Here is a 25,556-nt window from a genome sequence, read left to right on the forward strand (position 1 = left end):
AGGGCCAGTGTCCCCTTGGGCCCTGGCAGCCCGCGGGGCTCGTCTCTCAGCACTAATTAACGGGATGAGGCGGCAGCGGGCAGTGGGCAGCGCGGCTCGGTGGGGCCGGGGCTGCCAGCCCCGGGCTCTGAGGACAAGGCCGCCATTAGGGCCCGCAGTGGCCGCAGCCACCGCCCCAGCGGGCACCCGGAGAGGGCCCCGCGCCTGTCACTGCGCTCTCTCCGCCACACAGCGCTTGTGCCGCCGGTTCCCCGCCGGTTCCCCGCCCCTCAGCCGCCGCCCCGGCCCGCTGACCGCGGCAAGCAGGAGGATGGGGCAGCAATATGGCGGCCGGGCCGGGTCCCGGCGGGACTACAACTCCCGTGGGGCATTGCGGGGGGCGCGGCGAGCGCGGGGCAGGGCGGAGCCAATGGGCGGGGCGGCGGGAAGAGCGGCCAATCAGGAGGGAGCGCGCGCTGGACCGTTTACCGGTGCTTTGGCAGCGGAGCGGCGGAAGCGCCCAGTATGGCCGGGGGCGGGGAGCGGCGTCAGGGGGGCGGGTTAAGGGGGCGGAGAGGGGCGGGGGGGGCGGCCCGTGGGGCGGTGCGGGAGAGGGGCGTGTCTGTGGGGGCGGGAGGGGCCGGGGGGCGAGGGGGAGGGGGCGGGGCTATAGGGGGCTGGGGGGCGCTATGGGCGCCCGGGGGGGGTGTGGGGCTGGGGGGGGGCTATAGGGGCCTGGGGGGGATGTTGGGCTGGGGGGGGCTATAGGGGCCCGGGACGGGTGTGAGGCTGGGGGGGGCTATAGGGGCCTGGGGGGGGATGTGAGGCTTGGGGGGCTATAGGGGCTCGGGGGGGCTATAGGGGCCGGGGGGGGGGGGGGTGAGGCTGGGGGGGGCTATAGGGGCCCGGGGGGGGGGGGGTGAGGCTGGGGGGGGCTATAGGGGCCCGGGGGGGCCTGAAGGCGAGATGGAGCAGGGCTGTGGAAAGGGGCTGTGGGTGCCCCGAGGGGGGTGTAGGGTCGTTGGGGAGGTCGGGGGGTGCAGGGCTGGGGGGAGTGTTAGGGCAGCTATAGGGGCACTGACAGGGGTTCGGATGGGGGGGTGAGGTGTGAGGCGTTGCCCAGCCTCGGGCTCCCCCTGGCTGACCCGTCCCCCCCGCAGTGTGTGTGAGACCCACAGGACGTGCGAGCCCAGAGCTGTATCCCCCAGCCAGCAGCATGGCCCCCCCCCAGCTGCCCGCTGTTCCCATGGCAACGGGCGCCCCACCTGAGGAGGGCACCGTGGCCGTTGTGGTGCGCGTGCGGCCGCTCGCCCCTGGCGAGCGAGGGCGGGCCGAGCATCCCATCCTGTGTGTCGTCGACCGGCAAGTGGTCGTCTTCGACCCCGAGGAGCCCAGCGACCCCTTCGACAGCCTGCTGCCCACCTCTCGGCCCAGGCACCAGGGCAAAAACCTGAAGTTCTTCTTCGACCGGGTTTTTGGGGAGACGGCCACGCAGGAAGAGGTGTTCCAGCACACCACCCTTGGCATGCTGGACAGCATCTTCGATGGCTACAACTGCTCTGGTAAGACCTTTGATCCTTGCAGGGGCGCCTGCCCCGTCCGCTCCTGGGCTGGGTGGGCTCAGCAGAGCCATGGATTTATTTTGGAAGCCCCTGAGTAGTTGGGGAGATGGGAGGGGCACAACAGCAATGCAAAAACATTGCTGTCTGCTCTGCTGGGGTGGGAAGGATGGGAAGAAATCAGGTGGGTCCGTGGCATAAAGAACACCTTGGTTTCACCATCGCTTCCCAGCCAGAGCTCTGGGAGGATGCCGAGCTTTGGAGTGGGATCTGGGGTAAAGCAGGCACGTCTTGGGGTGTTCTGGGGACTGCCGTGCCCCTCGTGAGCATCTCCCAGGCTGGCAGCTCCATAAAGCTCCTTGCTGGGTTTGAAAGCTCCTCTCCTGACGCCGCAGACCCCGGTGCTGTTCGCGGGCTGTCAGCAGACGAGCGGCTTAACGAGCACATCGCTGCTGCGAGGCCGGCACCGAGCAGGAGACGACCGCTCTCCTGTCGAATCGTGTGCCGGGCCGGGCACTGGGACCGGAGGATGCTATTCCTGGCTCTCCGGCATGCTCTGCGAGCTGCTGAAGGCTGCCTCTGTCACCGTGCCCACCTGGCAGGCACGTCTCGTGTCTCTATCTGCATAAAATAACTCCAGGATCCTCAAACGAGAGAGTGGCGAGGCACCCAGTGCTGCTAATGGGGAGAAGGGCTGAGGCTCTCTGCATTAGTCCTGCTCTGATGACGATGCTTCAAAGAGGGTGTTGAAAGATGGTGGGGGCAAAATGGGGTGAATTACAAGGTCTGGAAGAAGAAACACCTTCTGGTGAGAGGCGGGGGAACAGGGCTGAAGGTTCAGGGGTGACTCCATCACCTGAGCAGGTGATGGTCTGGGGGCTTGTTCTGTCTCTGCCTGCTAAATTAGAGAGGCTGAAATGGGGGGGGGGGGAAATTGCACTGCAGGACAGCGTGGCGAGCAGGGAGGACAATTATCTTTGCCTCGTCTCCATGAAGCCTGCAAGCGACCCCCGCCGCAGGGGTTGCTGCGGGAAGCTCTCCAGCCAGGAGCGGGCAGTTATGCCGCTTCCGTTAATTAATGATCATTTCAACTGTCTGCTCTTTCTCCTCCCAGTGTTTGCCTATGGCGCGACTGGAGCAGGGAAAACCTACACCATGCTGGGCTCGGAGAAAAGCCCCGGCATCATGTACCTCACCATGGTGGAGCTGTACAGGATGATCGAGGCCAGAAAGGACGAGAAGAGCTGCGAGGTCCTGATCACCTACCAGGAGGTATGCGGGGGCTGAGCCACGTTCCCCTTCAACCTCTGGGTCACCTTCTCTAGGATTTGGGATTGATCTGGATGCTGTATCGCCAAGCTTGGGGAGGCTGCTGTGCTGCCAGCTGTGCCTGGTGTTCCCAGGGCAGCCCTAGAGCCCGACTGGAACCAGCCTCACCCACCCAGTTTGAACCAGTGCTGCTGGTTTCTCACATCTGGAGTCAGGGGACTTTCTCTCCCTTGCTGTGGTCCACGCAGTGATGAAGGCTTCCTGACTGAAAGGGCTTTCGAGGAGCGGTGCCCAGTGACATGCTGGTCACCCCCTCCCGAGCTGTCCTCTGCACTTGGGGAGCACCATCGGCTGCTCTTGGTGTAACGAGGTCCCAGAGAGGTGTTGTGGTGGGGACACCAGGTTGTGTGTGACCCTCCTCTCCCTGCTCGCTGCCGGGGAACCAGACCTCAGCCTTACATCATGTTCTCTGCGCCAGGTGTACAATGAGCAGATTTATGACCTGCTGGAGCCCCGGGGCCCACTGGCTATCCGTGAGGATCCCGAGAAAGGAGTCGTGGTTCAGGGCCTCTCCTTCCACCAGGTGAGTATAAAACCAGGCACAGGGTCTGGGCAACGCTACACCTACACCAGTTCTGAAAGTGAACGCGTGTCCTGAGGGCACAGGGTGGGGTGTGAAGATACAGAGGTGCCATCTGCACGGCTCCAGCCTGGCAGCAAACGTGACCCCGAGCTGCAATGAGACCTGCAGCGCTGCGGGGTGCCTCAGCCTGAGTCACCGCAGCGGCTCGGCGCGGGGTTGTCGTGGTGCCTGTGTGCCAGCCACGCTGATACCAGCTCTCTGCCCGTTCTCTCTCAGCCCAAGTCGGCAGAGCAGCTCCTGGAGATGTTGGCCAACGGCAACAAAAACCGGACGCAGCATCCCACCGATGCCAATGCCACCTCCTCCCGCTCGCACGCCATCTTCCAGGTGAGAGCTGGTGGTCGCGATGTTGCTCAGGGTTTGCGTCAGAAAGGGGCTAGGGAGCAAAGGACCCGCATCGTGGCGTTCCTGCCACTGTTCCTGATGTGCCACGAGGAAAATCAGAGTGGTTGTGGCAGCAAAAAGAGGGGTAAGGGTCTGGGCAGGCCGCTAGCCAGTGCTGCAGCAGGACAGCACATACTGGTCATGGTGGTGGCCACATCTTCTGGACAGCCCGGTACTCCCAGTTTCGTGTTACATCTCCCAGGGGCTGCAATTTCACTTTGTGCTTTCGACTCTCATCAACTTGGCATGTGGGAGCCGTACCTAAACCTGACCCAGAGCAGAGGGCCCGATCCTGTCTGGCTCGTGCTGGTGTCTCCCCCCGGGTGCCGTGGGCAGGCTGTCTCCTTGTCGTGTCCCCCTCTGCACTGAGCCAGGAATTACGCTCCTCTGAGGACTCGGCGGATTTGCTCCCTGGTTTCTCGGTGCTTTCCTAGGCAAACCAGCCAGTTGATTTCAATTCCAGCCAGGCCCTTCCCCGAATTAGCAGGGCGGTCATGGCTGTGTGGGGAGACAGAGGGCTCTGACTTTAGTCTCAGTCTGAACCTGCCTTGCCCGTTGTTGCTCGCAGGGGGAAAGTCCAGGTGTCTGGATGCTTTCCCAGCCGGCTTCCCAGCTGGGCTTGTCGGTGGCTGCTGGATTCCTGCCTGCCACGAATCCATTAGCTGTGCTGGAAATGTGCCCTTCCCGCTGCCGGCTCTGCCTCTCAGCAGGCAAACCGCAGTCTGGTGAGGATGCAGGACCAGTTACCGGCCTCCAGCATCTCCATGGCACCTCCAGTCCGTGCAGGAGTTGCTGCTGGGGGGCTGAGTGTGTTATAACAGGTGTCAGGGAAGTGTTTGCGTCTCTCGGGACATCTTTAGGGATGCAGAAGGGGAAGTCACAGAGTGATGCTGTCAAGTGAGTCTTGGTGGCTGTGTCCCTCCTCATCCGCGCCAGCTGGGAACTCAGCTGGACACCAAAAGCCCTGGCTGGATGCTGCCCCGGGGGCACTGCGAGGCTCTGTCTGGGGGCTTGTAGCCCCCATTGGGGCCTGGGTTTGCTGGCAAAACCCACAGTCAGAGTGTGGGCTGGAGCTGCCACAATGTGTGAGCACTTCCCGGGTCACGCCGGGGCTCTGGGTTGGTGTGTTGCCCTTTGGGGACCTGACCAGCTGGACCCAGCTTGCTCCCAAGGCACTGGAGATGCTGCTTATTTTCTGTAGCTCCGTCATTTCTTGCGAGATCCCTTCTGTGGCTTTGCTACTTGTATCATCGCCGAGTTTTTGGCGTGTCTTCTCAGTGTGCCAGGCTCTTCTCTTCCCCCTGCCCAATCTCACAACGTGCTTGATCCACTTTGCCATCCTTTTATAAACATTGAAACTGGTGATGCTGGCTCCAACCAGCAACCCCGCGTGCCTTGTAGAGCTGCAGCCTCACCCGTCTCTGTCCTCCCAGATCTACGTGAAGCAGCAGGACCGCGTTGGTGACCTCGCTGGGAAACTGCAAGTGGCCAAGATGAGCTTGATCGACTTGGCAGGCTCGGAGCGAGCTTCGGTCACCAACGCCAAGGGAGAGCGGCTGCGGGAGGGTGCCAACATCAACCGCTCGCTGCTGGCCCTCATCAACGTCATCAACGCGCTGGCTGACACAAAGGTAACACTGTTCCTCCTGTGGCCCTGCTGGGCTCTGGCTCTCTGGGGTGGTGAACAGGAGGGGTGTCCCTGAGCAATGGTCCCACTGGTGCAGCAAGGATGGCTATGAGAGGTGCCGTGGGATGGACGCTGCCATCCACTTGCGATGCACAACTTGGGACTGAGAGTCCAAGGGCCAGAAGCTGAGCAGACCCTTGATCTCTTGGTACAGAGCAAGAAAACCCACATCCCGTACCGGGACAGCAAGCTCACGCACTTGCTGAAGGACTCCATCGGTGGCAACTGCCGCACCGTCATGATTGCTGCCGTGAGTCCCTCTCTGCCAGCCTACGAGGACACCTACAACACGCTCAAGTATGCCAACCGGGCCAAGGAGATCAAGATGTTGGTGAGAACCTCACGTTGCAGTGGTGATCTGCTGCATGCTTGGGAGCTGCTGGGGATGGGCGGCAAGGAGCCTGGCGCATGGTGGGTGTAGGTTAGTGGGTGCCTTCCTTCTCCAGCTTGAGTTTTCCAGCCCTGGGCAGAAAGAAGCTGGTGAAGCTGCACACTGGTCTTCTGCTAAAGCCTCTCAGCTCAGATCCCAGAAAGGCTTGTGGCTGGGACAGCAGGCCCCTGAGTACAATTATGTCCGCTGCAGCCGCCCTGGGGACCTTGGAACCTGGAGGAGGCCAAGTAGCTGCCCTGCTCCAACACTGGGAGAAGGGTATGTGCTGCCCCAGTGTTTCTTTAACCTCTCCCTCATCCCTGTCTCTGCAGCTGAAGAGGAATGTGCTCAACGTGGATTGCCACAGCGGTGCATGTGCCGCAATGCGCGAGCAGCTGAAAGCAGAGGTGAGATGCTGGCGAGGAGGAGAGGAGAGGGCTTTGTCTTTAGCTGTAATTTGCTTGGGACACGGACCTCTGAGCTCCCAGGGGTCGTGAAACTGTCTGAGCAACAGATGAACCTTCCTCGCAGGTGGCAAATCTGCAGGCAAAGCTCCGTGCCTACGAGGACGCTGCCTTGGAAGCAAAGAACCAGGCGCCGGCACTGCCGGCTCCCCTCAACTCGAGCCAAGTGGGGCTGCCCAGGTGAGGCTGGTGGGGAGCAGGGACAGAGCTTGGTGTGACCTCCTGGTGTCCCCTGGGTCAAGGAGCCTGCAGGGTTTTAGTGCTGGTTGGAGCCTTGGTGTCTGTCAGAAAGCGGATGAGGTGCTCTGCTGGTGTGCACCATCATCTCGACTGCGGTCGGGTGTACTGGTGAACCTGACGGACCACAGCACGCAAGCACCCAGGGCAGCTGGGCTGCAAAGGCCAAGTCTTCTGTCCCATCCATCCCAAAACTTGTTACGCAAAATGACGGCTTCCCCAGAGGGTCTCCTCTGGCTCAGTGGCTTCTTCTCTGGCTTCTGTAGGTCGGAGGAAGCTGTCCCAAAGACATGCTTGGCCCTGGATGGTCAGAGGGAGAGTGGTGGAGAGCAGCAGGAGCTGAAAGCTGAGTGGCCTGTTCAGCTGCAGCTGGAATTGAAGGAGGAGGTGAGAGAAGGGATGGGCAGCACAGGAGGGCTTGGCATGACGAGCAGGGCCCAGAAGAAGCTGAGGGGCTCAAATATCCTCGTGGGATACAATGGGCATGCTGGGAGCTCAGCCGGTCCGTGGGGTTGTGGCTCAGCATGTGCTGGGCTGGGGATTGCTAGCGGAACCCCTTAATTTCCCAGCTAACAGGGAGTTTGGGGACTGAACTCAGCTCAGACATGGGTTAATCCTGGGCTTTTGGGTGGTTGCTCCAGGATCTAGAGGAAATGCCTCCCAGCAGCAGCAGAGCGACCCACCAGACAGATCTCCAGCTGGAACCCAAGAAACCAAGCTGCCTTCTACAGGGATTGTCCGGCAGCCGGACAGAGACGTGAGTGTCCTTACGCCCTCCCCACGTGCCGCTTTCTCTGGTTTGCCTGTGGAGGATGGATTGTCCACCCTCCTATGGTACATAGTTGTCCTAGGGATGGTGTAGATGGACATGGGATCAGGTCTTCGCTTGCAGATGACTGTCTGCACTGTAAAACAAGGGATTTGGCTCCTGGGGATCTAATCCCATGGGATAATCTCTCCTGGAAATGCCAACAGTGAAGGTTTCCAGGCACAGCAACCGCGTGAGCCTTAAGTGAGCGTTGTTAGTCCTGAAACTACCTCCGTGAAGTCATTCCTTCTGCCTCGGCTCCCCCAGGTCCTGCCCTGGCAGGGCTCCCATGGCACCATCTGCTGATGTCTCTGCCCAAAGCACCTTGGCAGAATGAACCTCTTTAGAAAGATCTCTTGAGGGAGGCTGGCCTTGACGTGTGCCTGGATCTCTGTCTGCCTCTAGCCAAGCTAACGAGTATGTGAAGCCCGACAAAAAGTCTGTGCATGCCGTGGTAACCAACAGGTGAACACACAACTCACAGCTCAGGTTCTCCAATGAGAGATTTACAGCTTGGGTATCTCAAAGCTTCGAAATTTGCCTCTTTCCACCCAAAACTCTGCTAACAGGTTTTGCCCCACCTGAGGAGATGTCTCAGAGGTGACGCTGGTGGTGCTGAGCCTCTATTACTGGTGATGCTGGCTCAAGCTCACCTGCTAGCTGGTTCTTGGGTCTCTCTCTCTGTCCCAGGCTTGTAGCTGCTGTCCTGCGCGTTGCCCGAAAGCAGCATTCCCTCCTGAAGGATGCCAGCCTCCTTACTCCTGACATGGTCTCTGAATTTGAGGAGCTGGAGCGCCTGGTCCATCAGGAGACTGGTGTAAGCCTGGAGCAAGCCACGTCTGTGAACAGACCTGTGGAGGTCAGGGAGTCCACTTCAGTCTGGAAGAGGCAGCTGGACTGTGATGGTGAGGATCTGGATTTGGATTTGGGACAGTCGGTGCCGTCCCCTCTCCTTTGGCGTGTGCTGGAGGGGCTGGTGATGGTGGGGGGCAGCTCGCAGCCGTGGTCACAGGGCAGGGAGATGAGTTTCTCCTGACGTGGTGCCTAGCGGGTTATGCCGAGAGCGGCTCCAGCCCGGCTGTGAGGAGCGATTCGGGCTAGCCGGCGTATCCGGCAGCCCGGGGCACGGCAGGAGCCGTGAGCAGCCCTCGTCTCCAGGGAGCTCCGCATGTGTGTGCAAATCAGCTTAAAAGTGAGTGATAGTTCTGCTCCAGGAGACCAAAGCAGCAGTTCTGATCCGAATTTTTATTTCTCTTGTTTACTCCTCCATGGTACATCTGCCCAAGTCAGCCCAGCTGTAGCCTCCCCAGCTGCATCTGACCAGGGCTCAGCTCTTCCTCCTCATCCTCAGTGCCAACGCACGAACCCGACAGCAAAGCTGTGGCCTCTGTGGTCCCCATTTTCTGGGGACAGACTGGGCATTGCCACAGGGCACTTGCTTTGGGACAACTCTGGTGCCTTTAGGCTGGCAAGGCACAGGATTATTTGTGCTGGCTCTTCTCCTCTGGGTTTAATGCGGTTTGATGGAAACACCCGCTGGCAAATGGCTGCTGTAGAGCTTGCTGGGCACATCTCTGCTGAGCTGAGGCGGGGGGGCAGAGAGGGGTGCCCCAGGGTCTGGGGGTGCCTGGGAACTGCAGACAGGGAGGTGAGCCTGTTTCTTCTCTGTTCCTTTAGCAGAGGCATCTGTCGCTGTGCCCGGTGCCCCCATGGTGAGTCCCACTCTGCAGTGCTTGGAGAAGATCCTTCCATTCTGCAGTCCCACATCCGTGGCTCCCAGCCCCATTAGGAAGAGGAGGAGGACTGAGATGAACTACGGTTCCCAATTGGAAACTCCCTGCAGCCTCAAAACACAGATGAAATGGCAGCAGGGAAGTGGGAAAGAAGCAGAGACTCCCAGCGTGCTGCAGAGCCCAGACACCTCCTGCCTCAAAGCAACACCCCAGGCAGCACCTGCCGTCTGCCAGCTGCCGTTGTGTTGCCTGCTGACAGTCGCCAAAAGCCACGTGCCCCTGGCCATGTCGACTGCCCCACACGACTCCAGCGAGCCTGCCCTGCCTGTCCGCAACCTGAACGTGACTTTCGTGGTGCGCGAGAACGTTACTTCTCCTGACCCGACCCTGCCAGCTGTCGTCCTGCCCGAATTCTCTGTCCCGGAGAATGTCCAGAGCCTGAACAAGCAGGATGGCCCCGTCATGCCCAAGTAAGTGCTGCCCTGGGCGGGTTACCCGTGGTTTTGGGGATCTGCCCTCCACGATCTTGCTGACTGGGTGAACCCTTTGTTGATCCCTGCAGCTCAGCTAAGAGTGGAGACAAGGCAGAAGACGCTCAGCCAGGGGGCCAAGCTTGTGTGAACCGCTGGAAAAGGTATAAAAACCATTTCAAGAAAATCTATTTCTCCTTCTCCTTTTCCCTTTGGACATGGAGGAGCATCCTCTGGATGGCTTCTGGAGCCCTAAGTGCTGGTTGAGGAGTGTGTGGGGCATCACCTCTGCTCCTGGAGAGGCTGGAGTGGGGGTCAGGACTGGCCAGTGTGGAAGTTTTTGGGGTTTGTTTTTTTTTTAATTACTGGTGTTTCGAAGAGGCTCTGGCTTTTACAGAGCTGCATGAATTTTTGTAACCACCTAAACCCAGAGATTGGAACGCCTTTGGGAATGCAGGACACTCGTAGATCTCCCTGTCTCCTCCTATAGCTCTAGTTCCTGTAGTGGGTAACTGGGGAAACTGAGGTACAGGGGAACGGCCCGACCACCTTAGGGAGCAGCAGTACATGGGGGGCTGCCACCTGCTCATATCTCCTGAGGATTTATCCCTATTTGAACCATTTTCCCCTACAAAACCAGGCAGGTTTCCTGTGAAACGCTCCTTGCAGGTGGATGGATGGCGTTGGCCCGGTCTCCCCCAAACTTGTCAGAGCGGGCGGTGAGGACCTGGCCCTGGCACTAACCCTCTTTTCCTTGGCTGCAGATCCTACTTCCCGGTGTCTGTCAAGAGGATTTCCTCCATGCCCAGCACCTCCTTGATCTCCAAACCGCCTGCGGAGAAGCGGAGGCGAGTGAAGAGGTGAGATGGCCACCAGCAGCCCGTGCCCCAGAGCACTCTGTGCTGGCAGCTCCTGCCTGTGCTCTGCTCTGGGGCTCAAGCCCCCATCTCTGCCCGGGACAGGGAATGTCACATCCTGGGACATCTGGCGACAAGGGGGGGGTCTCTGCCCTGAGCCTCTGGGGTTTAAAACGGCCCCTTTCTCTTTCACAGCACCAATTCCTCCTCTCTGGGTGGGCTCCAGAGACGAACTGTCCAACTCCCAAGCAGCAGACAGAGACCTGCGGAGCTCTCCCACATCCCAGGTGAGCCTTATGCCCCTCTGTGCCCGGCCACGTGCCCGGGGAACCCCCCTCCCTGCGGCACGATGGGCTGAGCGATCGATCCGTGCCTGGGGGCAGGCAGCAAACTGCTTCCAGTTCAGAGTAGGGAAAATACCTGGAATCAGGAAGTTTGGTGCTGGGAGAAGAGGCTGTTTGGGGTTTGCTGCTTCCACAGCCTTGGGGAAGGGCAGCGGGTGCTCGGAGAGGGGCGGGAAGGAGGAGGGAGCTGGCAGTGCCCAGATCTCTGGCAGGAGAGGACCTGGCTTGGCTGCTTTGAACCCGGAGCTGCCTCACCTGCTTCTCTCTTCTTTCCAGCCTCAAAACGTCCTTCCAGCAGTGCTGCCTGGAAAGGCAGCAAGAGGACCACTAAAGCGTTGGCGGCACCCAGAAGTGGCCCCTCTACTTCCACCTTTTAGTCAATGCCATCCTTACCCCGCTGGCTCCACCGTCCCCAGGATCCCTCCCCTTGTCTAATCCCGGGTGCCAAAGTTGTTGTTGTTCCCCCTGGTAGCCCCAGCCCCTCCTTTTCCCAGCGTTACAAGGATCCCCTCCAGCCCTTCTTCTGCCCCTCGGGTCACTCCCAGTTGCTTCCCCCGTTGCGTTATCCCCCCGTTCGGCTCAGCCTTGTATATTTTTGCAGCAGATGGGTTATTGTTGTTCCCTCTCAGCCCCTCTCTACTCCGCGCCGGGTGTCGAGCGCTAACAGATGGGTGATGTTAAGAAATAACACGCGCTTTTAATAAACCCTGTTCGTTTGAAACCAGAGGGGCGAGGGGAGACGTGCGGCTGTTTCTTCTCGCCGCCTCCTCGCGCGGAGAGCTGGGGTTGGGGGGCGGCTCCTGTCTGAGCGGGCCTGGAAAAGGCCCTTGCTCCTGGGGGTGGGCTCACTCGTGGCTTCCCCTCTTTGCTCCTCATCTCCCATCATCGTAGGGGCCCCGTGGGTGCCCTGTGGCCCCTTTGCTGTGCCTGGGGGGGGTCTGGGACACTCGCCCACTGTCGCAGAGTGCAGGGGAGTGGTGGTGGAGCCCTCCTGGCTCCTGCTGCTTTGCTTGGAGAGGGGGGAGAGTGTTTCTGCGCTGTTTCCCCCTGCTAAAACCCTGTCGCTGCCCCCCCGCCTCCTTGTCCCCCTGGGCTCCCCACTTCAGCTGCCTCTGAACCCCCTGTCCTGGGGCAGCGAGCTCTGAGTGTCCCCACCTGGGTCCCGTGCCTGTCCCCTGACACCCCTGTGGCCCCCTTTTCCTGCCATGCTGGGGCGCATCTGGGTGCTGGGGCACATCTGGGCACCATAATGCGCCTGCCTGCCTGCACCAGCTCCGTGTTCCCACCCTCAGAGGTGACCAAGCGTGGCAGGAGCAGGACAGGGAGGGTGGACCCAGCTCCAGGCGCGCTGCTGTCCCACGGGGACCGGGGTCACCGGCTTCTCTTGCCCTACTTTCCTGCCTGGCAGCGGCAGATCTCGCCTTTGTCTTCTCAAAGGCTGGAAGCTTCTAATTAAAACTTCCAGCTCGCTCCCAGTTCGTTTGTCTCATTAAGGGGGGAGCCAGGGAGGAGGAGGAGGAGGAGGGGGGAGAGCCCAGCTCTGCCTTCCCCGCAGCCGCCGGGAGTGACAGCTTTCCCTGCTTTGATCCCGCCTGCGTAGGAGCCGGGAGAAAATAAATCCCTGGGGAGCGGCGCAGGGGCTCGCGCAGCGCCCCGAAGCCCCCGCGCTGTGCCCTGCCCTCCGCCTGGCCCGCGTCCCTCGGGGACTTCGGAAAGGGATGGAGGTCCCCTGGCACCACGGGCTGTCACGCGGTGCGTGTCCCCACGGATGTCACCGTTTGGGCAGGCTGGGGCTGCCAAGCAGCGTGTGTGGGGCACATGGTGCCCCAAACTGGGCGTTTCTGTGGACAAAACCCCAGTTTGTCACTGGTGACACTGGCCCGGGACAGCTGGAGAGACGTGGAGCTGCCCAGCATGGGGACAAGGAGCTGTCCCTGAGCGCTGCCCCAGTGCCACCAGTCCCGGTGCTGCTGGGTCCTGGCAGATTGGCACCCACAGGCACAGCCATCGCCGCAGCCCTCCCTGGCTGCCACTGCTGGTGGCCCAGCGATGGTGGCCGTGGCCTCGCGGGGCCTGGCCACATGGCCCTGTCCCCGAGCAGCCTTTCCCGACCATCGGCTGCCATCTAGCTGCCAGCCCTCCGGGCCTGTCCCTGTCCCCATCCCCACCAGCACCCCTGGCCCCTGGCTTTGTCCCGGCCTCTCTGGGCACCCAACTCGATGCCACCACGTGTCCCTTATGTCTTCACATCCCCCACACACCCCCATCCCCTGCCTGGGGTGTCCCCGCAGCCTGGCCGTGCCCCAATTTGTGGCCGTGATGCCACAGCCTGGAGGGAACAGGGCTGGCGGTGGCCCGGTGCCCATCACCGCCGCCGTCCCTGGATCCGTCCTGCCGAGTTTCCCGGCACTGGCACAAAGGCACCCCACGGCTGTGCCGGGCAGCGCCGGCTCCAGCCCCGCACAAAGCCCCTTTCAGCTGCCTGGGGAAAGCCCCTGGCAGCCGGGCACCGCTCGGGCAGGGGTCCCAGCCCTCACTTTCCCCACCTCCATGGAGCAACGCGGCGCAAAGACCCCCCAAACTCAGTGCACGTGTGACCGGTGACGTGGCCACGCAGACACAGCTGCAGCCGCGGCAGGATTGGGCCCCCCCTCCGGGCTGGGAAGGGGACCCGGTGTCCTGAGCCCCGAGCAGAGCTTTACAGACCCGCTGGGGTGGAACGGGCCTGGGAGGCTTCAGCCATTTAATTAGCAGCCTGCCTTAATTAGCAGCCCGCCTTAATCAGCAGCCTGCCCGCGCTGGGGAGACGGGGCTGCAGCGGCCGGTGCTGAGCTGCGCGTGCCGGGGCTCGTCCCGGGGGGGCACGTGACACGAGGAGCGCGGGTGGGTGTGCACGTGTGGGTCTGCATACGTGTGGGAGTGCACGTGTGTGGGTGTGCATGCATAGGTGTGCACATGTGTGGGTGTGCATGCATGTGTGTGTGCACGTGTGGGTGTGCACGTGTGTGCGTATGGCGGTGCACGCCGTGGATACGCAGAAGGGTCAGTGCGCACGTGCAGGTGTGTGCACACGCATGTTCAGGGAAGGCGGCACGCGTGTGCGTATCTGTGCATGTTACACGTGTGTTTAGATGTGTACACGCAGGGGTAGACATGCGTGTGCGTGTTACACGTGGCGTGTGTGTGTTACACGTGGCAGGTGTGTGCATGTGGACACGGGTAGACACGTATGTGCACCTCTAGGTGTGTGTGTGCACGTGCGTGCACATGTGTGGATGCCTCTTTATGGATCCGTGCGCAGGACGGGGGGTGTGTGCATGCATGGATCCGTACCAGCCCTGTGCACAGCGGGGCACGCGCGCACGCGTGTTGGTGTGTGTGCACGGAGGGGTGGCCGTGCACCCGTGCCTGCCCAGGGTGTCTCTGCCCTGAGCGCCTCGAGACGTTGCTGGGCCGGGGGTGTCGTGGGGACGGACCCCTGGGGAGTGGGCGCAGCCCAGGCCCTTGCGAGAGGCACCCCACAACACCCGTGGGTGCCCGTGGCCACCGCACTACCTCCCGCCTTGGCACTTGCCCCGGGACCCCCCCGAGCCCTGGCAGCACTGTCAGGGGGGCAGGCAGTGGGCAGGGGGCCGTGCCGCGGCGCCAGGGCTGGGTGCCAGGGCTCCTCCGCCCCCACCGGGCACCACAAAGGCGGGTTTTTGTGCCGGCCCGCTGGCTGCCTGGCCAGTGGCCAGCGCCGGGGCGGCTGGCGGGGCCGGGAGCCCCTTGGGCTCCATAAAACCCCCTGGGCCAGGCACATCGCGCCCACCCCTTCGGCATGGGGAGCCAGCGACTGTCCTCCTACAGCCGCCGCTTCGGCCCCGCTACCCCCATGTACCGGGTGCTCCCCGCCAGCCCCCCAGCCCGGCTCCGGGTCCCCCGTAGCACCCAGCCGGGTCCCCGCGTGGGTGCCCGCTTGGGGTCGGGCAAGATGGACTTCTCACTGGCCGCGGCGCTCAACTCGGAGTTCCGAGAGACACGCACCAACGAGAAGGTGGAGATGATGGAGCTCAACGACCGCTTCGCCAGCTACATCGAGAAGGTCCGGCTCCTGGAGCAGCAGAACAAGGTGCTGGTGGTGGAGCTGAACCAAGCGCGGGACCAGGAGCCCTCGCGGCTGGCCGACATCTACCAGGAGGAGCTGCGTGACCTGCGGCGCCACGTGGAGCAGTTGACCACCGCCAAGGCCCGTCTGGAGATCGAGAGGGACAATCTTGCAGAGGACCTTGGTAGCCTCCAGCAGAAGTAAGGTGTTGCCCTGCTTGGGGTAGTCCTGGGGACCAGGGTGGTGATGGGGACCAGGGTGGTCACCAGGATGGGAATGAAGGTCCCTGGGATGGTTATCAGGGTGACTACCAGGACCAGCGTGGCTATTGGAATGGGGACCAGGGTGGCCACTGGGGCCAGAGAGGCAGCAGAGACCAAGGTGGCCACCAGGATGGTCATCAGGATTGTCCTGGGGACCAGGGTGGTGATGGAGACCATGGTGGTGGCAAGGACCAGGGTGAGCCCAGGACCAGGATGGGGACCAGGGTGTCCCCAGGGATCAGAGTGGCCACTGGAACTGGAACCAGGGTGGCCACCAGGATGAGGGTGACCCTGTGTGGGGCTGTGTCGACTCGGAGGGTCTGTCCGTGCGGCTGAGGGTAACGAGTGCCGATGCTGAACGGGTAACGATGGCGAAGGAGTGACGGTGCCTCTGCTCCGGCACAGGCTGCAGGACGAGGTGACCCTGCGGCTGGAGGCCGAGAGCAACCTGGCAGCCTACAGGCAGGTGAGGGCAGGGGCCGGATCCTGCACCCCCCATCCCGCAGCGGTGACGGAAGCTCAGCCCCCAGCTCAGCTGCCCTGCAGGGATGGGGCAGGGATGGGGCAGGGATGGGGCAGGGATTCAGGGATGAGCAGGGATGGGTTGAGAGGGGCAGAGATGGGCAGGGATGGGTCTGAGAGGGGCAGAGATGGGCAGAAATAGGTAGGAATGGGCAGTGATGGGGCACAGGTGGGCAGGGATGGGCAGGGATGGGCAGGATGGGCAGAGATGGAGCAGGGATGGAGCAGGAATGAGCAGAAAGAGGTGGGGATGGGGCAGGGATGAAGCAGGGATGGGCAGAGTTGGACAGAGATGGGGCAGGGATGGGCAGGGTTGGTCAGGGATGGAGCAGGAATGGGCAGAAAGAGGCAGGGATGGGGCAGGGATGAGGCAGGGATGGGCAGGGATTGGCAGGGATGGGCAGGAGTGGGCAGAGATGGGCAGAAAGAGGCAAGGATGGGCGGGGATGGGGCGAGGGATGGGCAGGGATGGGCAAGGACAGGGTAGTGCTGGGCAGAGCAGGCAGGATCAGGCAGCTCAGCAGGCAGCACGGCCCCTGGGCCAACCCTGGGGACCATCCCTCCTGTCCCCTGCGGTGGCAGGATGTGGACGCCGCCGCCTTGGCTCGCCTGGACCTGGAGCGGCGGGTGGAGACCCTGCAGGACGAGATCGCCTTCCTCCGCAAGGTCCACGAGGAGGTAACCCCGCTCGGGGGGTCCGGGGCTCACGGGGGGCCGGGGTGACGCCCGCTTTCCCCACAGGAGCTGCGGGAGCTGCAGGAGCAGCTGGCCCGGCAGCGGGTGCACGTGGAGGTGGACGCCAGCAAGCCGGACCTGACGGCCGCCCTGCGCGACATCCGCAGCCAGTACGAGGCCATGGCCGCCAGCAACGTCCAGGAGACTGAGGAGTGGTACAAGTCCAAGGTGCGGGGGGAGATGTCACCCGACGGATGGGTGGCCTGGCTGGCCCCTCCTGGGATGTCACCTTCTCCTGGTTGACCACCCCAGCGTTGCGTGGTTCTTCTTGGTGGTGGCACATGGCGTTTGGCATCCCCGCTGTCCCCACTCGTGTCCAGTGTCCTAGTTTGGTCCCCATGGGGAGCCGGGATGTGCCCCTGTGGTGGGTCACGTAGGCACGGTCCCCAAGGAGTTGTGTTCACAGCGACATGGCCCACGTCCATCGTCCCACAGGAGCAGGGATATGTCCCCAGTGACGTCCCACAGCACCATCCCTCCCACTCACAAAGCAGGAACGTGCCCCTTGGCCAAGAGGGATGTGTCCTGTGTCCACTGTCCCATCACCCCAAGCAACATCCCTCCAAGACACGTGCCATCAGCCACATGCCCCATGCGCACTGTCCCTTCCACCCACGAGAGCACGGACACGTCCCCAGTGCCACGTGCCATTGGGGGCACATCCGGTGTGCACCATCCCACCCCCCTGCAGGATCAGGGACGTTCCCTCATGCCACATGCTCCCAGGGCCACGTCCTTCCCGTGGAGCAGAGCAGGGTCGTGTCTCCATGCCACATGCTACCGGGACGCATCCCTGCTGAGTGGTCCCATCCCATGGCGCGTCTCCCCACCAGTTCGCAGACCTGACGGACGCGGCCGCCCGGCACGCGGAGGCCCTGCGCGCGGCCAAGCAGGAGGCCAACGAGTACCGGCGTCAGCTCCAGGCCCTCACCTGCGACCTGGAGGCTCTGCGGGGCTCGGTAGGTGCTGGCTGTGAGGTCCAAGGGGAGGACACGGCCTTGGGGAGCGGCCACCACCACGGGGATCCCTGGCACAGTGATGAGGACCACCAACCAGAGCTGGGGGAATGGCTGGTCCCCAAGGGTGGGAGATGGATGGGCACCGCAGAGAGCCCCTGGCTCCTGGGAGAAGGTGGCCATGGAAGGTGTCACGTCCCCTCGTGGCCCCCCAGAATGAGTCCCTAGAGAGGCAGCTGCGGGAGCTGGAGGAGCGCTATGCCTTGGAGACAGCCGGCTACCAGGACACGGTGGTGCGGCTGGAGGAGGACATCCGCAGCCTGAAGGAGGAGATGGCCCGGCACCTGCAGGAGTACCAGGATCTGCTCAACATCAAGCTGGCCCTCGACATCGAGATTGCCACGTACCGCAAGCTGCTGGAGGGCGAGGAGAGCAGGTGACAGCAGAGCAGGGGCTCCGTCCTGTCCCTCTCCCCATTTCCAGCCATGCCCCAAACCAAGCCCAAGACCTTATGGTCCCTCTGGGGCGTCCGACCTGCTTGGAGACCATCCTCCAGCCTTCCTGCCCCAGTTCTGGGCAGGGTGAAGCTGGTGGGTGGTGGGCAGCAGGACCCCATGCTCTTCCCAACACCCTCCATCACTCCCGCAGGATCACCATCCCTGTGCAGAGCTTCTCCAACCTGCAGATCCGAGGTGAGGCCATGGCCATGTGTGGGGCGGGGGAGCTGGGATGGTGGCACGAGCAGGAGGGACTTCTGGGGCTCCATGGGAGGAGACGCTGTCTCAGCTGTTCCCACCCGATCCAGCAGGACCAGGAGGTTTTCCTGTGAATCTCATGGAACCAGGACTCCTGGGTTCTCCCAAGATGGTGGGAGGAGTGTGCCATGGCCACACCCGCAAAGCTAAGCGTGTCCCCAAGGCCGATGTTGTCCCTAAGACTGACTGACCACATCCCCAAAGCCAAGGACATCTCCAAGGCCAACTGTGTGCCCAAGGACAGCCCTGTCCCCAAGCCCAACCGCATCCCAAAGCCACCCATAGCCCCATGGCCAATCATGTCCCCAGTGCCAATTGTGTCCCCAAGGCCAATCCCAAAGCCAACCACATCCCCAAGGCCAACCGCATCTCCAAGGCCAACCATGTCCCTGAGGCTGGTCATGTCCCCGGGACCACAATCTCCAGTGGTTCAGGGTTTTTCAGCCCAGCCTGTTTCCTTTGGGCCTCTCCACTTGAGCGTGGATGGAGGGGCCATGCTCCGGGCACTGGGTCACCACCATGTCCTGTCCATGTCTCCTAGAGACCAGCCTGGACACTAAATCAGTGTCAGAAGCCCATCTGAAGAGGAGCATCGTGGTCAAAACTGTGGAGACCAGAGATGGAGAGGTAGCAAGTCCTCATCTGTGTCACCCATGCTGTCTCCCCTCCACCCCCACCTCCCCACGGAGTGTCCCCAAGGTGGGGGGTCACTCGTTGTGCACATGGGGCCACCATCCCTCAGCCTCGGGAGCAGCCCAGGCAGGGAGCCAGTGATCCCAGCGCCCTGAGAGCACGGCACGAGCTGGCTCTGGACCATCCCTGTCCCCCTCCCCATCCCTGCCCCAAGCTCGTTCAGAGCGCAGGCAGGCTCAGTCGGGAGGAGCACCCAAGCCCGGGGTGATGGTCCCTCTCCCTCTGCTTCCAGGTGATCAAGGAGTCCAAGCAGGAGCACAAGGAGATGGCGTAGGGCGGCGCGCTGCAGCAGCCGCACGCTTGTAGCCGTAGCTCCGTAGGTCCCATCCGGCGCTGCGAGGGAGCCCCGCGGCTGGGCACGGGTCATGGGAGGAACCGGTGGTGCTTTGGTGGGAGGCGTCTCCCTCCCACCCATCCCTCGCCTCTCCCATGTCACCCTGTGCCCCAGGGACCACCGACACCCTGTTCAGGGCTGGCTGTTGGCAAAGCACCCGTCCAGCGGGCGATACCCGGGGAAAGCCAGGGGTACCAGGCAGAGCCGAGTTCTCCTGCCAGGATGCTGCTGCGTTCCCATGGCATGGAGGGGATGGTGACTTTGGGGCCGTGCCCATGTCCACCCTGGGTCTCCACTTCTCCGATGTCCAGGGAGAGAGTCTGTCTTGTTGCCGGACAAGATGATGGTGCCAAGAGCATCTCGCCCTGCGTCCCACCTCGCTGCCCACTCTCTGGTCCGGGAGGCCACCCCGAATCTCCCCAGTGCACCCCGGCCCTGAGCACCCTTGGGGTGGGGGGTGCTGCAGGGTGCAAGGTACCAGCTGGTGAGGGACATTTCCCCATCACCACGCATTGGGTGGGCTTGGCCAAGAGGCACAGGCAGGAGAAAGAGGAGGATGGAGATGCAGGGTGGTGTCAGGATGGTGTCAAAGAGTGATGAAATGGGGATAACAAGGGGTTCCTGGGGACACTGGGCTGTTCGAGGTGGTTTGTGAGGCCAGAGCAGCGGTGGGCACAGCAGGTTGGGTGGCTTCAAGGGCTTCTCCTGGCACAGAGCCATGGGGCTGTCCTGACCCCCACCGGGTGCCCGCCACCAAGGTGTCCCCATCGCTGTGGTGAGGAAAACAGTCCTGGGGTGCTCGTGGTGAGGGGTGACCTGTGGCCCCCCTCACCTTGGGGGGGTCCCATGCAGGTGAAAATGGTGAGGAGGGGAGTGCAGAGGAAGAGGAGGAGGGTGTCGGGGCACCCATGGGTGCTCTCGCAGTAGGAGGTGTCTCCTGTGAGCCAGGAGCGATGGGGGAGGACAAACGGAGCCATCCTTGTCCTGCCTGTCCCACCCGGGGTCACACCCGGAGCCGGAGGGACCAGGGACTGGGGGGACCCTGGTCACAGTCCTGCCATTCGTGGAGCCCAAGCCCACCCCTGCATGGGCAATCAAGATGGGATGGAAGAAATCCCTTATCCCTGGGCTACAGGGAGCCCTGTCCCCCCATCTGTCCTCCCATGCTCCCCCGGACCAGCACATGCCACCAGACCTCCCAAGGTCATCGCCCAGCCCAGTGCTCGCCCGCAGCCCCCGTCCCCACCTTCGATATAGCTACTGACCACAAGCGAAACCTGCCCAGATGCCACCTAACATAAGAGTGACGACCCACTGGCACTTCTCGAACCCTGTAAGCCCTTTGGGATGAGGACACGGGATGCCACTCAGGATGTCACTTGGATGCCACCCCCCCTTGTCCCCTCTGTCCCCCCTTGGCCCCTGGCTTAGGAGCTGAGCACTCTGCAGGTACCGACTCCAGAAATGCCATTCCCAGGGGCAGGAGATGTTATAGGAGACCTGGATGCTGTCCAGGTCTGGCACCCAGGGTGGGATGGCGGTGGCTCCGGCGGGGGGGGGGGGGGGGGGGGGACGGGGTGGGGGGGGACTCTGCCCGCCAGGAGCAGCCTCCGGCTGGAACTTTGCAGCTCACGTCGCTACTGAATTAACCCCCTAACGCCCGCGGCAGCTTGAGATGAGAAATAAAGCTAAAACGTAAGCGCCATCCTTCCATGGTCGTGCCTGCGATCTGCCTCTCCGTGACCAGTGCTGCGGGTTCTTTGGGATTAGCTGGGGTGGGGAAGCCCTTCAGGAGCTCAAACTCGCTGGAAGAGCTCAGTGCTGAACACCAAGGCATGGCCAAGGCTTCGTGGGTCAACATCCATAAGGGGCTGCATCCAGGCGGTGGGGTGGGAGAGATCCCCTTCCCGGGATTGAGGGAGGAGAAGCAGGGATCTGCTCGGGGTTCTTCAACCTCAAACCCAGCTCCTTCCCCACACAAACCCCGTCTGGAGCTCCTGGGGAGCTCCGGGGTCAGGACTGTTGGGGGATTTGAGATCTGGTACATCATCTCCATGGTTCAACGGCTGAGTGTCGCTGGGACCCTCAAGGCTTCCCTCCTGGACAGCGGGATTTCTCTTGGGAAAGCTGAAATCCTCAAGTCACATCCTTGAAAGGAGCAGAGATGAGCCCCGTAGGGAATTCCTTCTCCATGCTGAGGAGCAAGCAAGTGGTCACCTACACACTGCAGAGATGCCATTCTCTTTGGAGGACACGCGTAATGATTCTGTCAGGCATAAATATTGACTCACAAGCCAGTGCTGAGTGGGGTGAGCCAAAAACACTGACCAAAAACCAGCGAAATTTCAGAAAAAAATCACTAGGGTAATATGAATTACTTTTTTTCCTTCAAAAATGAGGAAATTTTAATCCAAAATTTAAAATAATGGGTTTGCTCCAGCTAAGGAGCTCAAAGGAACAGTGAACATTTTGCAACATTGGCACTCAAAGTTCTCAGCAACGAAAACAAGTTAAAAAAAAAAAAGGGTAACAAAAGCAAGAATTAATTGGATTCAAATAGTTCGGTGGATCTTTTTAGCAGCCTCTTAGAAAAACAGCTCTAATAAATCACGGATGTGGTTCGAGGACTCTGCTGAGCTTGGCCAGAAATTCCTGCCACAGCTCCAAGCCAAGTCCTTCGCAAAAAAACGAAGTCCTTCTTTTAAAAAGGACTATACTGAGCTCCAAACCCCACCACGAGCCAGCAGCAGGGTCGGGAACCAACGGCGACGGTGAGAAATCCCTGCCTGTCCCCACCGAGCCGTCCAATCTTCGGCACGGAGAGTTTTCCACAGCGGTCCTTGTTGTCACACTCTTGACCCAAAAGGGAGGATGAGTGGGCACTGGCGAGGGTTTGATTTCCAACGGTGAGAACATTGGAAATTTCTACTGGGAAGATGGTCTGAGGTATAGGAGTGACCCGTGGGGGCCGTGGTGGGGATGCTACATCCTGGCCAGGCACCTGAACGCCCGTGGGCAGCAGCGGCACATGTGGATGACAATGAAGATGATGCTGATGATGACGTAACTCATGCCGATGGCCTTGGCGGCGTAGATCGTCTCGGGATCGTTGAGCGTCCGCCCACGCCGGTGCTGGTAGATCACACTGAGCCGGAAGCCGGCCACCATCCTGCCCTCCCGCCAGCAGAAGTAGGTGCCCCTGTCGCTGACCTGGACCCGCTGGATGTGCAGGTGGTTTCCGTGGTCGATGAAGACCCGCATGCTCCTGTTGACACCGATGAGGTAGCGGGAGCGGTAGAGCCGGACGCTCTCTTTGTCCCAGGCCACGGCGTGCTCCGGGCGGGCTCCCGGGCACGCGATGATCAGGTCACTGCCAGCGGGCTGCTTGTGAAACTGCGTGGGGACGCGGGGCAGCCAGGGCTTCTCACCCAGCTTGGCAATGAGATTGGAGATGGCCTGCATGCCTTCCTTGGGGAGCTCTTCCTCCAGGCAAGGGGTCAGGCAGCTCCGGATGGCCACCTCGGGTCTCCGGAGGCGGCTGGGACGCTTGAAGCGCGCGGGGACAGCCTTGGAGCCGCAGGACGTGACGTTGGGCACGGCGGTGCGATAGCGAGGGTGCAGCTCGGTGCTGCGCAGGTAGCAGAGCCCGATGCGCCGCTGCTCGCCTCTCACCCCGCAGCGGTCACACCTGCTCCAGTCCCAGAAGGTGGTGAAGAGGCTGAAGTGCTTCAGGGTGAAGTCGCCCTGGACGTGCTGGCCTTTGTCCATAAGAGCCACCGTGATGTGCTTGGTGGGCTGCACGTCCACGTCGTAGCCATAGAAGAAGTCCCCGTTCTTAGTGCCGCATAGATAGTGGCCCGAGTCCGACACCTGGGCTCGGAAGACAATAAGACTGAACATCCGGATACTGAAACGCTTCAGCACGTCGCTGCCCGCACGAATGTGGCCCGAGTCGACAACTACGGTGCCGGCAAAGTCCGTCAGCACTGTGGTTTTGTGGCTGCCCATGTTCTTCTGGAAGTACCAGACGACAGAGGAGACCTCTTCGGGCTTGCAGTTGCAGGGGAGCTCGAAGGTCATGTCAGCCAAGTACGCGGCATTGTCAAAGATCAGGAATGCAGGACAAGCCATCCTCTTGAACACATCTCCTTTTTCTTCAATCGCAAAGGCCTGGAGAACATCTACCATGCAGAGGAGGACGGTGGCCCCCAGCACCCTCACTGCCATTGCACTGGGCAGTCTCTGCAGCCAGCAGAACCAACCCGGCCACTGTGGCCTCAGCGAGGAAGGCAGGAGCCCGCACGGGGTTCCCAGTGCCAGCACTGGGCAGGGACGCACCAGCTCACTCGCCCAAGCTGGGTTTGGCAAACGGCCCCCCACCTGCAACGCACGGGGCGGGCAGCAGCGATCGAACAGCGGCTGGAATGTCCCATCCGAGTCGAACACCTCCTGGGAAGCACTCCGTCCTCCCCCGGCAGGCTGTTCCCTGGGACACGGATTCCAGAACCTCTCCAGCTGCTCTAGAACGTTGTCTGTGACCACGAGCGAGCAGGTCGTGTGTGCAGCACAGCCGCAGAGGGAAGACACAGCGATGGAAGGTGCGGTGGGAATGGGGGAACCACCGGCATCTCTTTGAAACGCTCACGTGCAATAAATGTTGTTTCTCTCATCCCTCTGCGCACAAGGAACCTGGAGAAGACCCTCCTGTGATGGCAGCTGACCTCTGCAGCCCAGCTGAGGTTTCAAACATGGTATTGAGACTTCTACATCCCCCCCGTTGGCTTTCCAAGGGTTTGTGTGCTGAAGCCCCTCGGCACAGGTAACGTTTGAGATTCCCCCTCTCTGAGTGAGGGAGTGAGGCTTTTTGTTCCCATCACCCTTGCCTGGTGATGCTGGAACCAGCCCTGGAGGCCTTAAATGCATCTGTCCTGCGGTGAGGGTGGGCTATCTGCTCCCCACCGACTCTGGCTGGACTTCCAGCTCAGCTTTTGGCATTTCTTGAGCAGATGCTCAGATCAGACCGTGAACTGACGTGACTGGGAAAATAATCCCAGCTGGTCTAACAGCCTGTCCTCCCATAAACGTTCACACCACCTCTCCTGTACTTCATTTCTCCTGAGTCTTCTCACCAAACCATGGGGATTTTGCCCTTCCCCAAGCAATGGGGATGTCACAGGCTGCTCCCATCGTTGGCATTGGATACAAGTGCAAGCCCTGAACATTGTGAAAAGCTTGAAAGCGCTGTGGCTGTTCCCATCAGACCTGTAACTGTCGTGCCAGGACTGTTCCTGCATCGACATCCTCCGTCCTGACCTTGGGAAACTCCAGGATCTTTGTTGTCTTGTTTAAGACTTCAGCTCTCAGCTTCCCGCTCGTCCTCAGGTTTGCACGTGTTATGCAAAAGTGAGAGGAACGGTACCCACAACATTCCAGGGACATGGATGTCCCCACGGTGGATGCCACAAAGCCCAACATTCAAGAGAATAATCAAGGAGGTGCCCAGTGGTTTCTGCAGAGAAGGTGGGAGAGGGATGGTTATAGTCTGTCCGGGTGACTCTACCTTTTGCTCCTCCAGCTGGATTTTGCAACAAATCAGACCTGACAGTTGTTTTTGAGCTGAATTCCAGGGAGTGTGAGCACTGTACCATACACTGGGCTCCTCAGCACACTTGGGAGAAGCTCGAGGATCCTCCCAGAGCAGAACTGCCAGAGAGCTCGGTGGGAAGGTGCTGAGCTGCATCCCAGGAGGGCCTCTCTGAAGTCTGCAGCCAAACCAGAAAGGCTGCGCAACTTAGGCGCAGTATTAGGCAGTCCTGGAGAGTCTCTTTGTTGGACTGATGCCTGTCAGTTCCTTCTAAATTTTGATTTATGTGGAATTTCCTCAAGTCAGAGAAGCGTCTGAGATCACAGGACCATGAGGTGACAGGATCTCTGAGGTGTACCCCACGCCTTGCTGGTTGGGTAGAACAATAACAAAACAGCTGCTTGGATCAGTCCCAGCTATACCACCCCGCCCAGCATTTCCACCTCCACCAGCCCATTCTACCTTCAGTGGCCGCCCAGTTAAACATGAAGCATCATTGATGACATTTCTTAAACCCCATCACGGCAACGGGCCGAGATGAAACAGGAAAGGACTATTTTTTTGGTTCCTCTTTCAAAAATACCAGCTGAGTTTTTCTTTCCCTCACTTGTTCTGCTCAGCTATGAGATTCTGAGGGAGCTGATTGGTGAGGACACCCTGCCCAGAGAGCACAACACAGTCCTCTCGGTAACTACCCTTTATTTGCGCAGAACTGTTGCCCCGGGTGCCTCCCGGGTACAGGGGAACGTACGGCAACACCCCAGAAGTACCAGATTTATCTGTCTCACATGACAGCTGAGCTTTGAGCCTCTTTTCTGATTCC

The 25,556-nt window shown here is 61.1% G+C and overlaps 3 protein-coding genes across 3 annotated transcripts; 2 read left to right on the forward strand and 1 right to left on the reverse strand.

Moving 5' to 3' along the window:
* The first annotated feature begins 1,225 nt into the window (after nt 1–1,225).
* On the forward strand, nt 1,226–11,181 carry KIF18B (kinesin family member 18B). The gene is made up of 16 exons (XM_009989848.2): nt 1,226–1,541; nt 2,653–2,810; nt 3,286–3,390; nt 3,667–3,777; nt 5,268–5,465; nt 5,676–5,852; nt 6,224–6,298; nt 6,423–6,535; nt 6,859–6,979; nt 7,234–7,349; nt 8,091–8,305; nt 9,078–9,603; nt 9,696–9,767; nt 10,368–10,463; nt 10,656–10,747; nt 11,081–11,181. The coding sequence occupies exons 1-16, from the start codon at nt 1,226–1,228 to the stop codon at nt 11,179–11,181; spliced, it is 2,592 nt and encodes an 863-aa protein (XP_009988150.2).
* Nucleotides 11,182–14,624: 3,443 nt separating this feature from the next.
* GFAP (glial fibrillary acidic protein) lies at nt 14,625–19,089 on the forward strand. The gene is made up of 9 exons (XM_086626336.1): nt 14,625–15,091; nt 15,560–15,620; nt 16,259–16,354; nt 16,418–16,579; nt 17,245–17,370; nt 17,583–17,803; nt 18,016–18,059; nt 18,664–18,749; nt 19,048–19,089. Exons 1-9 carry the CDS (start codon nt 14,625–14,627, stop codon nt 19,087–19,089), a joined length of 1,305 nt encoding a protein of 434 aa, XP_086482462.1.
* Nucleotides 19,090–22,131: 3,042 nt separating this feature from the next.
* On the reverse strand, nt 22,132–23,376 carry FAM187A (family with sequence similarity 187 member A). The gene has a single exon (XM_009992066.2). It carries the CDS (start codon nt 23,374–23,376, stop codon nt 22,132–22,134), a length of 1,245 nt encoding a protein of 414 aa, XP_009990368.2.
* Between the last annotated feature and the right edge of the window lie 2,180 nt (nt 23,377–25,556).

The sequence above is a fragment of the Tauraco erythrolophus genome, chromosome 25, assembly GCF_009769465.1.
Source record: "Tauraco erythrolophus isolate bTauEry1 chromosome 25, bTauEry1.pri, whole genome shotgun sequence".
In the NCBI taxonomy this organism is placed as follows: domain Eukaryota; kingdom Metazoa; phylum Chordata; class Aves; order Musophagiformes; family Musophagidae; genus Tauraco; species Tauraco erythrolophus.

What these genes read in the sequence shown, in the direction of transcription:
- FAM187A (XM_009992066.2), bottom strand. Translation starts at nt 23,376, where the DNA reads ATGGCAGTGAGGGTGCTGGGGGCCACCGTCCTCCTCTGCATGGTAGAT.
- KIF18B (XM_009989848.2), top strand. Translation starts at nt 1,226, where the DNA reads ATGGCAACGGGCGCCCCACCTGAGGAGGGCACCGTGGCCGTTGTGGTG. An exon ending in AGGGCCTCTCCTTCCACCAG is followed by an intron (nt 3,391 to 3,666) that starts GTGAGTATAAAA and finishes GTTCTCTCTCAG; the next exon opens with CCCAAGTCGGCAGAGCAGCT. An exon ending in TCCGGCAGCCGGACAGAGAC is followed by an intron (nt 7,350 to 8,090) that starts GTGAGTGTCCTT and finishes TCTCTGTCCCAG; the next exon opens with GCTTGTAGCTGCTGTCCTGC.
- GFAP (XM_086626336.1), top strand. Translation starts at nt 14,625, where the DNA reads ATGGGGAGCCAGCGACTGTCCTCCTACAGCCGCCGCTTCGGCCCCGCT. An exon ending in CTGGAGGGCGAGGAGAGCAG is followed by an intron (nt 17,804 to 18,015) that starts GTGACAGCAGAG and finishes TCACTCCCGCAG; the next exon opens with GATCACCATCCCTGTGCAGA. An exon ending in CTCCAACCTGCAGATCCGAG is followed by an intron (nt 18,060 to 18,663) that starts GTGAGGCCATGG and finishes CATGTCTCCTAG; the next exon opens with AGACCAGCCTGGACACTAAA.